General features: G+C 46.8%; 1 protein-coding gene across 2 annotated transcripts in view; it reads left to right on the forward strand.

Moving 5' to 3' along the window:
- Window positions 1–3,744: 3,744 nt before the first annotated feature.
- The window catches only part of LOC119457059 (neuropeptide-like protein 31), a 43,538-nt gene continuing 33,940 nt past the window's right edge, over window positions 3,745–13,342 (forward strand). The window contains exons 1-2 of one of the 2 annotated variants that reach the window (XM_037718885.2): window positions 3,745–3,863; window positions 5,826–6,424. In XM_037718885.2, the coding sequence (XP_037574813.2) occupies window positions 3,852–3,863; window positions 5,826–6,233 (420 nt within the window). In that variant the 5' untranslated portion in view covers window positions 3,745–3,851 and the 3' untranslated portion in view covers window positions 6,234–6,424. Of the gene's footprint in view, window positions 3,864–5,825; window positions 6,425–13,342 lie in introns of those variants that run through there. The other variant, XM_049669848.1, reaches the window with a different exon arrangement.

Raw genomic sequence — 13,342 nt, forward strand, 5'->3', positions numbered from 1 at the left:
GTTTCGCTTTTGCGGCTAGCGCGTTTTCGCACCATGCCGTGAGCTTTAGGTCGCAGCATATGAGCATGTGACAGTACACAAGTAACCATTGTTGCGCGGACGCTATCAGAGCTGTTCAAAAATAATTTCGTTATAACTAGGGACTTCGACGCTATACGGCGACTCGTGATGTGCCATCGCGACGATTCAATAATTTCTTCTCTCTTTTCTTCTAAATACTTGGATGTTTCAATATCGTTATTTTTCAAGTTGCGTCGCACTGTATGTTTATCGGTCTTCTCAGCGAGGAATTTCCCGCTGTTTCTTTTTGTTAATCCAATACATTCATTGTTTGGTGCTAACACATACATGAGCCATGCCTTTTTTTGAATGTGCTTCGTACCATTCCCTTTTCATTCTGGTTCAACATCAGCAATTTCATAGACCAAATCTTCATGACATTCACCGGGCAGTGCGCGGACGAGCTTCTCAGTGCGCGCTTTCTGCTACTCATCGAACATCGCATGCCCCAACGCCGTAGCAGAAATCTTCCTCGCGGAAGTGCTTGCTACACACCAGAGTTGTAGCCAATGGCTGCTTGCCGGTTCTAAGTTTCACAATCCAAGTTACACGCAGCTTATTGGCCTGCGTGTGAAGGCTGACACCAGGCTCCGTTGCGTACGCGTCCGGCACTGCGGTACCGAGCATTAGCCTACCATGTCAGTCGCCTTCAAAGGCAGCCACTATCTATTATAGTGCTTTCAAGTGTGGTCAGGCAGACACCCGAGGCGGGAAAACATCCCCACTTAATCGGAACCGTAGCGCAGGTGGGACGAAACTTCCGTTTTCAGCTCGCTTCGGCGCTTCCGAAGTAGACGACGCGGCCGCTAGGTCCACGTGACCCCTCATACCACGTCACGCCGACGGTGGCGCCAGCTTTCCCAGTGGTGGAGATCGCCCCCAATACGGCATAATATATACTTGTACCTGGTCCTGCTTTGAATGATTTCTTTAGACAAGTAAAGATTAGAAAAGTAATCGTGTTGCTGTAGCGTTTCGCAGTGATGAATCGGTGCTAAATGCTTTACATTTTCTCGCCTTCCGTAGAACTTAGGGAGTCAATAAAATATTAACTTCTAGAGCGTGTGCACAGTATGCGCCGGTCATGTCGCCTATGTCTCAAAGCAGCGTCCGTTCTCCAGTATGACTAGCTCGCCACTGCTATGTATATATCGATCGTTAAACGTTTTGTGTGCTCTCTTCCTAAGGTTGTGATTGCACTAGATGTGACTGCACCACGGCAGGGTTAAGCTGAGGCGAACCAGGGAACAAAATTCAACAATGGAACAAAACAAGTGCCCGACCGGGCTAAGCTGACACCGACCATCGAACAAAACTCAACAAAGGAACAAACAAACAAAGCAGAGAAACGTAACTGGCTTCAAGACCAGCGCCGAGGCTCACGGCAGAGCCCACAATGGCCGAATCTGTTAGGCCGCCCTCGAAAAACGGCGCGCGCTGAGTTGGCCTTGGTCTGTGGACAAAGGGCGTCATTAGAGAAACCGCCCTCACACAATGGCAATCCATACTTCCGCGCACCCCTTAGATAGCCACACGGGAAACACGGCGCGGACGCCCCACAAGCAGTCGGCGCCTTTCGTTGGCGAACACGCCAGCGTCGAACATCGGTTTGCACAGCCCCACCGCCTCGCTTCCGAAGCTGGATGGACACGGCAATTACCGGCGAGGAGTATGGCTGAGCTTGAATACAATGGCGCACCTACGCGGTTCTCATGTTGTGTCACCCAGGTGGCATACTGAGACACATATGTTTGCTGGCACGCGAAGAAGTTCGCAACGACCCATACGTGACCGCTAGCATACACTACCAGGCTGAAATAATAAAAAAAAAATAGCCTGCTTTTCTAGATACCTCGGTTACCTAGCAAATCAGCGAGCTTTCAATCTGAAAGGTCAAGCAAAAGGCAGCTTCTCCTCATTGTGTCATTTGGGAAAGGAACGTTATGGTCAAGCGAACGTGCTTAGAAGAAACAAAAATGAGAAACTTCAGAGTTTTCGCGGATGAGGATCTGCAATAATTACACAACAAGTACTCTAGGTTCATAGCCAAGCATCCTAGCGTTTGAATTCACGTCAGCGATTGTAGTGAAGCGGAGTTTGATTGACCATGCGGCTGTCAGGAAAGGTTGCGAAAGAGGCGAGAGCGAAGGTCACACCCAATGACAATAACTTCCTCCAACAAAAGTACCGGTGAATTTCACTGTATAGTAGTTTTTCAGGGATTCTTTTGTAGATAATATTGTAAACTAGGCCCAAGTCATATTATCGGTCTCCGATTTGCTCGCCAGCGGTGCTATAATTTAGAAAGTCATAAAACGTTTCATGTTTTGCCCCAGAAGCTTTAGGTGCCAGGAGAGCGGCCGGGGAAGTGTAGTTTGAGCAGCGGCGTCTGTGTGAAATGCAATTCCTATTTTACGTATAACGACCAGTGTGCTTTCGGCTGCGCATGTGCATAAAAATTACTGTCGTAAAATGAATTGACATGATTGTTCAAATATAGTGAAATTAACGACACTCCTTGATTTCCTTTGACAGTTTCTCACAGGGTCTCTAAATAAATAATTATAAGCAAAACATAGTGTACCAAAGCATGTCATCTGCGCCAAGTCTAAAAAAACATAATGATACAATCTAGGGCTTGGTGCTTTCTCTGCCACTGCTGCAGATAACCCTAGCAACCGGGGTGTACTCAAATTTGAGGAACACCGCACTTAACTACAGTGTGGACAATTTTCCCAGATAGAAATATTTTGCTTAGGATCTTACCCCAGGTATATTCAGGAAGGGCCTGCGTTCTTGCGCTAGTCACTTAAATTTGTATTCCATGTATTCGATGTTTGTATTCACTGTACAACGCAATGATCCAACTTTGGTTTGGGGTGGCGGGCGCCGGCTAGTGATGAGCTATAGCATGCTCTTTCCGTGAGTTAAGGGAGAATGCACTTATTTAACCAATATTGGCTTGTAAAGAGTAATACTAGATTGCTGTTCCAAAAAAGCGTACTTTACTCGCACGTACGAAGCATTGTCATCGGATAATTTCTGCTTAGGCTCATGAAAGAAGAAAATGACACTTAAAGCGTGAGTGCATTGCTTGCGCCTTCAAAAGTTGATCACGCGTAAAGCACAACATTGCGATAACATGATGTTCTGTAAATGTGGCTTTCTCTGAGGAGACACGGAGTGCGAGCTCACCCCGGAACCGCAATTCTCTGTCGAATTACGCCTCTTGCAATGGAGACAAGAAATCTGCATAATCCTCAGATGGAAGAACGGCGAGAACCACACTGGCAGGAGAGGGAGACGAGATGGTTGCTCGACCTGGACGCTGAATCGGCAGCTGCATACGAGGACCACCGCAAAGACTCACTCTCCCGTGCGCACCAATTTTTGTCGTTCGAAGGCCGCCGAGGGCTTGCGCCGACCGTCAATACCACCCCTGGGAACGAGAGAGAATACAAGAAACAGCAAGGCACAAACAGAAGCAAAGGTGCGGTCAGCGCGAGGCGATCGGCGCCCTGTTGCGGCGTGCCATTGTTTCCGCGACGAGCAGCCCCCTTTTCCTCTACTCCCTTACCTTTCACTCCGACCACCTACTTGTGGCTCGCACGAGTTCCGTTGTGACCTCTTTTTTTCGTACTTTCTTTGCACACACTTCCACGCACGAAGAGGCCCCGTACGGTCCGGGGCGCGCCTTAAAAGCGCGCACCACACCAACATGGCGTGCATTGCGAACCGTGCTTTCGTCCCCGAGCCCTGCAGCGAACCGCTCTCAGCACAGCGCCGGAAAGATGAAGTCGATGGTGAGTCGGGGATCCGCTGACAGTGAAATGGCATAGTTTGTATTCTCGGTGATTGATGACATCAAAATGGAGGGCTGCGTTTTCAGGCTCGTGAAAGGCACATCACGGGCCACAGAATTCCCACCGGTCCTCAGTTTTAGTGCTTTGGAAGTTTTAACAAACCACCTTAGGCGCTACCCAGGGAATGTTTAGCATCGAAGTACAGTGGCACGTGAGGGTTTTCAAGGCCGATCAGACGGAGAAGTGAGACGGAGAAGAGAGTGAGATAGCTAACAGATTACTGCAGAGGGAGGATTTAGTAAGTCAGCTCAGGCAAATAGTGAAACTTCCGTTCTTTCTATGTGATATCTCGGGATATGGACCGCATTTTTGCCCTGCTATGGAGACCTCTCTGATGCGGTAAGCACTACTGCCACTCTCATAAGTCAGCATCAATGATCTGTGAACTTCTGTCAACTACGGCCTACCCATGACATCACTGGTACGTTTTGTTTTCCTTTTTTTTTCTAATTATACCAGCGGTAACTTACCATGGCTTCAAAGACTTCAAGGAATCAAGAAGAATATTTGCAAAGCAGCGTTTCTTGTTGCTCGCGTATGGCAGCTTTCGCTTGGACAGAACGCTGAGCCTCTCAAGAAATAATTCCATGAATTATTGAGGCATAAAGATGTCAGCGGGTATCGAGTATCGCTGAATATGAAAAATTGCTAACACCCAAGTGCAAATCAAATAGCTAAACCTCTCTCTCTCTCTCTCTCTCTCTCTATATATATATATATATATATATATATATATATATATATATATATGGAATGCGACCTGTGTTTGAAGTCAGTATGACGTTGATGTTACCCAAACTTTATTCAGGTTTGCCCAGTGGGGTACACTACTCTCTACGCAGACATATTCGCGCCTTTATACAGCTGTAAGCTTCTCAAGGTTAGTCTAGTTCTTTTTTTCTTACTTTGCGGGGATATTTCCTGTCACTCATCGCAATAGTTAAACTAAACCATGAAAAGGCATCAGGCACAATCAGGAAGGCCATTGCAGTAAAGATGCTAACGCTTGCCGAAGTTATACGAAGAAGTGAATCAAACGTCTTACTGAGGCTATAGAGTATAGGCAGTCAAGAAAAATGAGACTAAACCAAGCAAACATTTATATGCACTGGGAAATCAGTTCTGCGGAAGCACGCAATGTGGAGTGAAGTACATGAAAGGGAAAAAATTGTCATCCAGCCGCATTGTAGCCCGAAGCTACAAAGACATATTCGCGCCTTTATACAGCTGTAAGCGTCTCAAGGTTCGTCTAGTTCTTTTTTTCTTACTTTGCGGGGATATTTCCTGTCACTCATCGCAATAGTTAAACTAAACCATGAAAAGGCATCAGGCACAATCAGGAAGGCCATTGCAGTAAAGATGCTAACGCTTGCCGAAGTTATACGAAGAAGTGAATCAAACGTCTTACTGAGGCTATAGAGTATAGGCAGTCAAGAAAAATGAAACTAAACCAAGCAAACATTATATGCACTGGGAAATCAGTTCTGCGGAAGCACGCAATGTGGAGTGAAGTACATGAAAGGGAAAAAATTGTCATCCAGCCGCATTGTAGCCCGAAGCTACAAAGGAAACCCATACTTATAACGGGTTTCTCATAAAAACAAGCCTAACTGTTTAAGAACAATGAGAGTAATTTGTACTGCATCATGCGGCGGCTACTCTTGGCCGGTGCAAAGGTCCTCTGCCGAGGAATGTCGGATTTGTCTTCTAGGAGCTCTCACACTTTTATGCGCTCCGAAGTGTCGTATATGAGTGAGAAACAGCGTTGAAACCTATGTATTATTAGTCGAATTTCAAATTTCACGAAGAACCTGTTTTCTTGTATCTTGTGTGTGCTCTTCAGGTACAGTCGTTCAGTTACCATGCTGACTTACACTTCCCTTTTTTTTTTTTTTCAATCAGATCACGTTGGTCTCCCTCGCCGTTATGGCGGCCGTAGCGTCGGCTGGCTTCCTCGGTGGTGGTTACGGAGGTTACGGCGGCTACGGAGGATACGGAGGCGGCTACGGTGGACACGGAGGCGGCTACGGAGGCGGCTATGGAGGATTGGGTGGAGGCTACGGTGGATACGGTGGAGGCTACGGTGGATACGGCGGTGGCTACGGCGGCTACCCTGCTGGCCGAGCGTTCTCTTACTCCACCCACATTCAGCACCCGTCATCGTATGGCGGCTACGGTGGATACGGAGGACACGGTGGATACGGAGGATACGGTGGCTACGGAGGATACGGTGGATACGGCGGCTACGGACGTGGGCTTGGTTACGGCTACGGACATGGCCACGGTCATGGCCACGGATACCACGGCTGAAAGAACCAACGGAATGCGCTGCGCATAGGATCGATTGTCTTGCCGCTCACTCGTCGCAGCTCTGCGTTGCCGTTTCCTTGAGTGATCTGTAATTTGCGGAGTCACGCTTCTCTGGGCAAGACATCCTTCCTCGCGCAGGAAATACAGAAAAGAACAAAATGTGATTTGTGTATATACATGAAAAATAAAAAAAAAGTGTTTTTCTTGACTACTGGCATTTGGAGCTTTTGGCGAAAGACGAACCAGCTTCAATCGCATGGTGTTTTGACACAAATCAAGTCGCTGTTTTACCACTACTGCTGAGAACAGAAAAAGAAGAAATTGATGAAAAAGTGCTCCGCACGTGTATTGCGGAATACCACTGTTGCTCGCACGTGCGCTCTGGCATAACAAATGGCCGAAAACTTGAAATGCGGGAGTCATACGTTATAGTTTTCGTCCTGGGTCGGTTCACTCCTTCTTAGACTATTTGATTAAGTTAATCAATAGCGAAAATACCCGATACTTTTCCTTGGTCAAACACAGGTAAGTATTAAAATTAATGAATTGATAACGAATCCGGCATGTAGCAAGAACTTTTATTTGTATGGTGGTATAAAATTCAAATATTCTGTATCTCCTGATAGTTTTTTTTGAGCAATAGTTTCATTTGAATTACCATTTCGTGAACTACCAAATCACAACACTACTATCTAGCACATTTTGAACAGTTTTTGCCTCTTTTATGTCAAGAAAATGTTTGCGTCTAAAGAACTCGTGGGCCACTCCACCAAAGTATACAGGGCTCCAAGAAGGCAGAGATCCCGTGTGAACCCCATCTGAAGATCACCACTGCCAACCGTAAACAAGTCTGTCGCTTTAACTCAAATTTTTGTTATAGTCAAAGTTGAATGGAAGCCTCATATCCAACATTTCGGTTAATAAACAAAGCTAAAGTTTGCTCATGAGCACACGGCGCCCACTTAGTCGAATGAAGTTAGCGAGTAAATACTCCAGTTTAGTAATTCTAGAAATACAGTTTGATTATTTTTGTAGTCTATGGGAGTCTGTCCATAATAAAGAGAGATAGAAACGATGTTTTTAGGAATATACTCAATCCGCAAACATAAAGAAAAATAAAGTGATCCGACTGCACCACATCCAGAAAAGGCGGCGCAGACATTATAAAAGTGTCCTAACATTAGCGCTGACGTGCCAACGTATAGAAATATTTCTAGCAACGCCGAAGTCTACTCTACGGCTTATTTGCATTCGCAGTCTTCTAAAGGGGCCCATGAATATTTGCATACTATTGGATCCTTCTTACTCATGACACGCGATATTAGAGTTTATTTAGTTCCAATGGGGGTTGAAATGCATATTTATGAAAAGAATACTTGAGTTCGGTACGGAGTGCTTTTCAACATTCTTCACCGCATGTGCGGCAGCCAAAATAAGGAAAAGACGAAGTAGCGAGCTTGGGTACAACAACAAGAGTGTTGAAAGGAACTTTGTTGCAGACAGAGAGCTTACCGGTGTTGAAAATGGTCCGAAGAGAATGAATTTATTTAATAGTTTGGCCGCGACGCCTTTTGCCGACAAAAATAGCACAGCTTGAGCTGATTAAAACCGTAGAGAGGCTAGACGAGCGCTCATCGCGTCGAAGCTGTAAAGGTTACCGAAGTACGGATGAAGAAACGCAAAACAGAGACCTTCATTAAATAAACGGATCACCGCTTACAAGACAAAAAAAAAAAACATTAGCAAGTGCGAGCAAGCTCGGAAATAGCCAGAATAAGATCAGAATTTCAGCTCATTGAATGTTTAGTTCCTTGACCTGCAGCTCACATTATTCAAAACTCGCAATGCATAATAGTGTTTGCCAAGATCATTGCTGCATTTTAGACCTGTTCACGATCACAATATACGAATGATGATGATGATGATGATGATGATGATGATGATGATGATTTGGCATTTTTTTCTGAAACGGGGCGGTGGCGAATAGTCACCTAGCCTGCTCGAGTTAATCAGGTATGCTATACATACTTTTTACTCTACCACTTTGTATACATCTTAATCCGTTTTTCTCTTCCTCAAAACTTCATTACTTTGCATCGCTACCTGAGCCTGTAAAGGATCCGGTCATGTCAATGTATTTCCAGCTTTTTCTTTCCACTAGTACTCCAAACGTATCTTGCTTATCTCGACTGCTGACCATTTGATGCTTCCATACACTTTACATCCAAGCGCTTCTGGAAGGAGGAACGTGAAGGAATGGCTTCAGAAAGTGGCGCACACACTCAAGCGGCCGCCGGTAAGGCATTATGTTAATCTTAAGGAACGCGCCCCGTCTTCTGCTTCACTTGCAACCATCCGCGAAGAATGCATCTCGTGTAACCGGTGTCAAGCTTTTCTTCTACTATCCTAACTAACCATAGCACAACTTATTAGAAAGATATAAGCGTGACACACGTGACCACAGAGTTGCGCGCGGGATCCGCAGCCCTCACGTCTTCCTGCAGTCATTGCAGCGAGTGCAGCCGCGATCTCGCGCACAGGCCCTGACCCTGCGGCGCAGAGAATCCGGTGTCGGCGTCGACGCCGTAGTCGACGTTGGCGTGCCCTGAGCGAAAATTGCCGTACATATTACATACGGCACTAAAGTTCTTCTATCACCATAGTTGCTCACACCTTGTGTTGCATTCATTACAAAGTTATTCCTCGAATTTTGAGAATGACAGCCCACAAACAAACGTCACGAAACAAAACACCAACAGCGCATGCCTTTTATGTTAAATCTTCTCTAACTGAAATAATAAAATAATAAAAGTGCGAAGCAACAACAAAAGATTGGCCCACTCAAGAGGCCGCGCGTTTCTAACAGAAAGCTCGCCTTCGTGCATAGCGTTCGCCGCCAGCGTTTCACGGTTACATAAGCTGTCGTTGCCGGGAAGCGTGAGAAGCAGTCAGGTGATCTTTGAATGCTATCGCATTCCACTCACAAAGGCGAAGTTTAAGCGTCCTCCGAATTTTTGCCTGCAGGATATATTCATCCAAGCTCCTGAGTCGTGACATGTAATTTTTTCTAAGTGCATGCAAGCACAGCCATGGCACATTGCTGAATAGACAGCTGCTGAAAAGACAGCAGTGTGCATTCAGAACATAAAGTTTTGCACTACTACTGTGTTGCATTTCGGCTGTCCGTATGCGCCAAACATTCCGACAACAATCACGTTTACAGCGATTCTGAGCATACGATGTTTCCTTGGGGCTTTTATCTGTGTGTTTCATGCCCTTGAAGATGCCTCGTGGTGGTTAGAATCCCGAAACTGTCATCTTTAACAGATATCTGTGAATGTGTATTTCAACACGTTTTGACAAGTTGCCGGGGGCCACCGATGGATTGCATCATTTAGCATGTAAGCATCGCCTGTCGCTTACGCTTTCTTTGAAGTATGTGGTGAAAAATACGCCTTGGTCTATACTGGTAACGGCGACGAGGTTCCTGCGAATGTTTTTGATCTTTAACAGAACGCGAGAATTCACACACATGCAGAATGCAGCTGTGTAACCTGATGGAAGATATATGCGATAAGGCAGTATCGTCTGACAAAAAGAGGCACGTGGTCGGTCTTCTGGCAGTGAGGCTAGATAGTGGGAAGGGGTACGAGCAAGGTGCCTGACGTGTGCTCTGATAGTTTCCATAATAATATGAATCTTGGCTGGGTAGTCATGTGCAATTGCAATGGTTTCTGATGTTGATGTACATCGTAGCAACCCTAGACAGACCCTAAGTGCCTTTGCCTAAGCACTTTCGATTATACAGATGTTCGTTCTACAGGTATTGGTCAGCGCTGCCAAGCTGTACCTCGGATACCCGAGAAACAGCGTCCTGTAGAGTTGCATCATCGCGTGCACTGAAGTACCCCAGGATTTTCATCCGAGAATCTTGAAGAGAGATGGATATCAGGCGCTTCTTTAGGTAGGTGACATGGGGACTCCAACAGAGGTCACGATCGATGATTACCCCTAAGAACCTGTGCGTTCTGATGTAAGAGGTATTTTGTCCATCGATGGATATGGTATATGGTGTCATTCGTTTCCGGCTAAATGCGACCAATGTGCATTTTTCTGGGGAAATCTCGAGGCCTTGTTCCCTAAAGTATGTCGTTATCAACGCCGCAGATTTTTGGAGCCTTGCAAGTACTTGAGGACGCGTCACGCCAGATGCCCAGACGCATATTTCATCTGCATATATTGACAACTTACCGTATTTGGTAGGCATTCTACAAGAGCAATCATCACAAGGCTTAAGTGTTGGGCTCAACACACCACCCTGTGGTACTCCACGGTGTGTACAGTGTTGAGAAGTTGGGCCATCTTCAGTATTCACAAATAGAGACCGCATGTGTAAATAAAAGCGTGTCCAACGACAAAGCCGACCGCCGAGGCCAACCATTTCCAGAGCCTCTAGTACAGCCTCAAGAAGACAATTGTCATATGCTACTTTGATATCGAGGAACATGGCGACACATAATCGCTTACACGTCTTTTGATGTTGAACGTAAGTAACCAAATCGATGACGTTGTCAAGAGGTCGAAAGCCAGCCATTGCGTCAGGGGAACTTCATAGCGTTCCAGGTACCATTCAAGTCTGGCGAGGATCATTCGTTTCATCACCTTCCCAATGCAACTAGCCAGCGCGATTGGGCGGTAGGAAGTAACCTCTAGAGGAGACATGCCAGGTTTGAGGAGTGGTACCAGGCGGCTGGTCTTCCATTCTTGAGTAAAGTTTCCATTCTCCCAGGACTCACTGGAGATGTTCAGCAGGGCACTTCACGCTAGTTCACCGAAGTGGCACAAGGTACGGTAAGAAATACCATCTGGTCCAGGTGACGACGAACGATTACATAGGGCAAGTGCCGCGTCGAGTACTTGAGTGGTGAAGGGCAGATCCATGCGTGAGTCCCGTGTGTGAGGAACTTAATCAAAGGTAAGGGAACTTGATCCCGCTGCCTGCACCGGAATCATGGCACAGAAATCTTCCGCTACGTCGAGGTCATGTCGGCGTTGGAAAGTGCTAGTGCCTTGAATGGAAAGCGTTGTTCCGGAACAGGCCGTAGGCCTCTCGCAGTTCTCCATATTTGAGGCAGTGGCTTGCGGGGGTCAAGGGACTCACAATATTTTGTCCATCGCTCGGATTCCAGTTTATCTATGCGGCGTTGTATCTTCTTTGAGTGCGCCGGGCTGTCCTTAGATGGTGAATGGACTTCGTGCGTCGGTATCTTCGTTCGGCGCGATGATGAATAGCACAAAGTCGCTCCAACTCCAAGTCGGATTGCGAGTACTTCGATGAGCACATGAGCGTGCACATAGCGGTCTGCGCCGCTTCTTTAATAGCTTCCTGCAGTACAGATAAAGACCTTTCTGACAAGCGCCCTCCAGGTGGTTTTTAAACAAAGTCCAATCAATTCTTCGTAGTGTGTTTGCTGGGTGAGTATTAGACATGCCGTGGGGATGTGATCGCTGCTATGTGTCTCAATGTCCAAAAACCACTTAACGCGCTTGGCAAAGCGGCGTGATACTAAGGTCAAGTCCACGCAGTTGCTGTACACTGTGCCCCGTAGAAACGCAGGACTAGCGTCATTCAGCAGCAAGAGCTCATGATTGGAGAAAAATGAAGCGAGTCTTCGTGCGGTTGCGTTGACTTTTGAGCTGCCCCAAATGGTGTAATGGGCGTTAAAGTCCCCGGTGATAATGCAAGGACCAGGAGGCGCTTTATTGTGTCTTCTAGTCTTTTGGTGTCAAACGGCCTTGATGGAGATAGGTACGCGCCTACAAGTATAAGGTGAGCTTTCTATTTTTGACGGTTAAGCAGACATACTGATTGTCGTCATTAGGTTGCACAGGCTGGATGACTTAAGCTCACGGCGAATAAAGACGACTACCTTGCTATTTCCGTTGTTATTTGAGGATGTAATTGACTGGTAGCCGGATAGTCTGATAGGGTGTGTTAAATTTGGTGCGCAGATAACGATGATTGGAAATCGGTTAACATGTACAAACTGGCAAAATCAGCAATGCGAGATCTTAGATCTTTGGCGTTCCACTGAATAATCTATGCTTCTCCGACCTCCTTACGAAATGACTGGTGGTTGTCAGCCATGGTTCACTCGAGGATTGCTAGGACTGGGCTCAACGAGTCCAGCACTTGTAGCCCCTTCGAGCGGATGGAGTTTCCATGCTGGTCAGCATTACTGTGATGACATCAATTATGGACCGCAACATCGGAATGATTTGGCGGTCTACTGTTGGCAGAACATCAACTGAAGTTTGCTTCGATGGAGGCATCAAACGTGTAGGCTCCTTGGAAGGCTGAGTGCTCGGGAGCGCTGGGCAGTCTTTTACAAGGGAAGGATTTTCCGTTGGAGGCCTCCTTGTGATCTCAGGTCTGCTTGTACTTGAAGCTGATCTCGTTGGCACAATCTGTGCATGAACTGCACCTCGCGTTGTACGTTTCCGTCGAGGACGACGTCGACGCCGGATTTTTTCAGAAGCTTCGCTGTGAGATGAGCTGTCCCTAACCATCTGTTTCAGGATAGTAATTTTTTTTATCCGTGGGCAGTCTTTAGATGTAGCATCATGAGAACCGTTACAGTGCCACATCTAATATGGTTGCGCGGCAGACGTCTGCAGTGTGCGACTCCGCGCACCGAGGGCACACTGTAGATTTTGCACAGGCGCCCTTTACATGTCCAATCCTGAAGCACTTGTGGCATTGAAGCCTGCGACGAACACGTCAATAACATTAACAGGTAAGGAACGAGGACTTGGGCATTCGAAACTGGCGCAGGTCCTGCCTCGGAAACTGCGTCGTCTAGTTTCACTCGTCGTTAGATACGGGCCGCCGACGCATCGGTGAAAGTGACCGGCGACGCGGGGATGGCGAGCGGCGATGGTCGAAGCGAGGAAGATCAGTCGGAGTACGAGTTGGCGGTGGTCGGATGGTGCGTAGCAAGCATTGAACTCGACCGGGTAACGAGGCGCCTGTAGATCATTGCCGATCATTGCACATGGCGGCAGAACCTTGCGACGTGTCCGGGATATCTACCTGCAAAGAATATAGT

Source organism: Dermacentor silvarum, chromosome 6 (genome assembly GCF_013339745.2).
Source record: "Dermacentor silvarum isolate Dsil-2018 chromosome 6, BIME_Dsil_1.4, whole genome shotgun sequence".
Lineage (NCBI taxonomy): Eukaryota > Metazoa > Arthropoda > Arachnida > Ixodida > Ixodidae > Dermacentor > Dermacentor silvarum.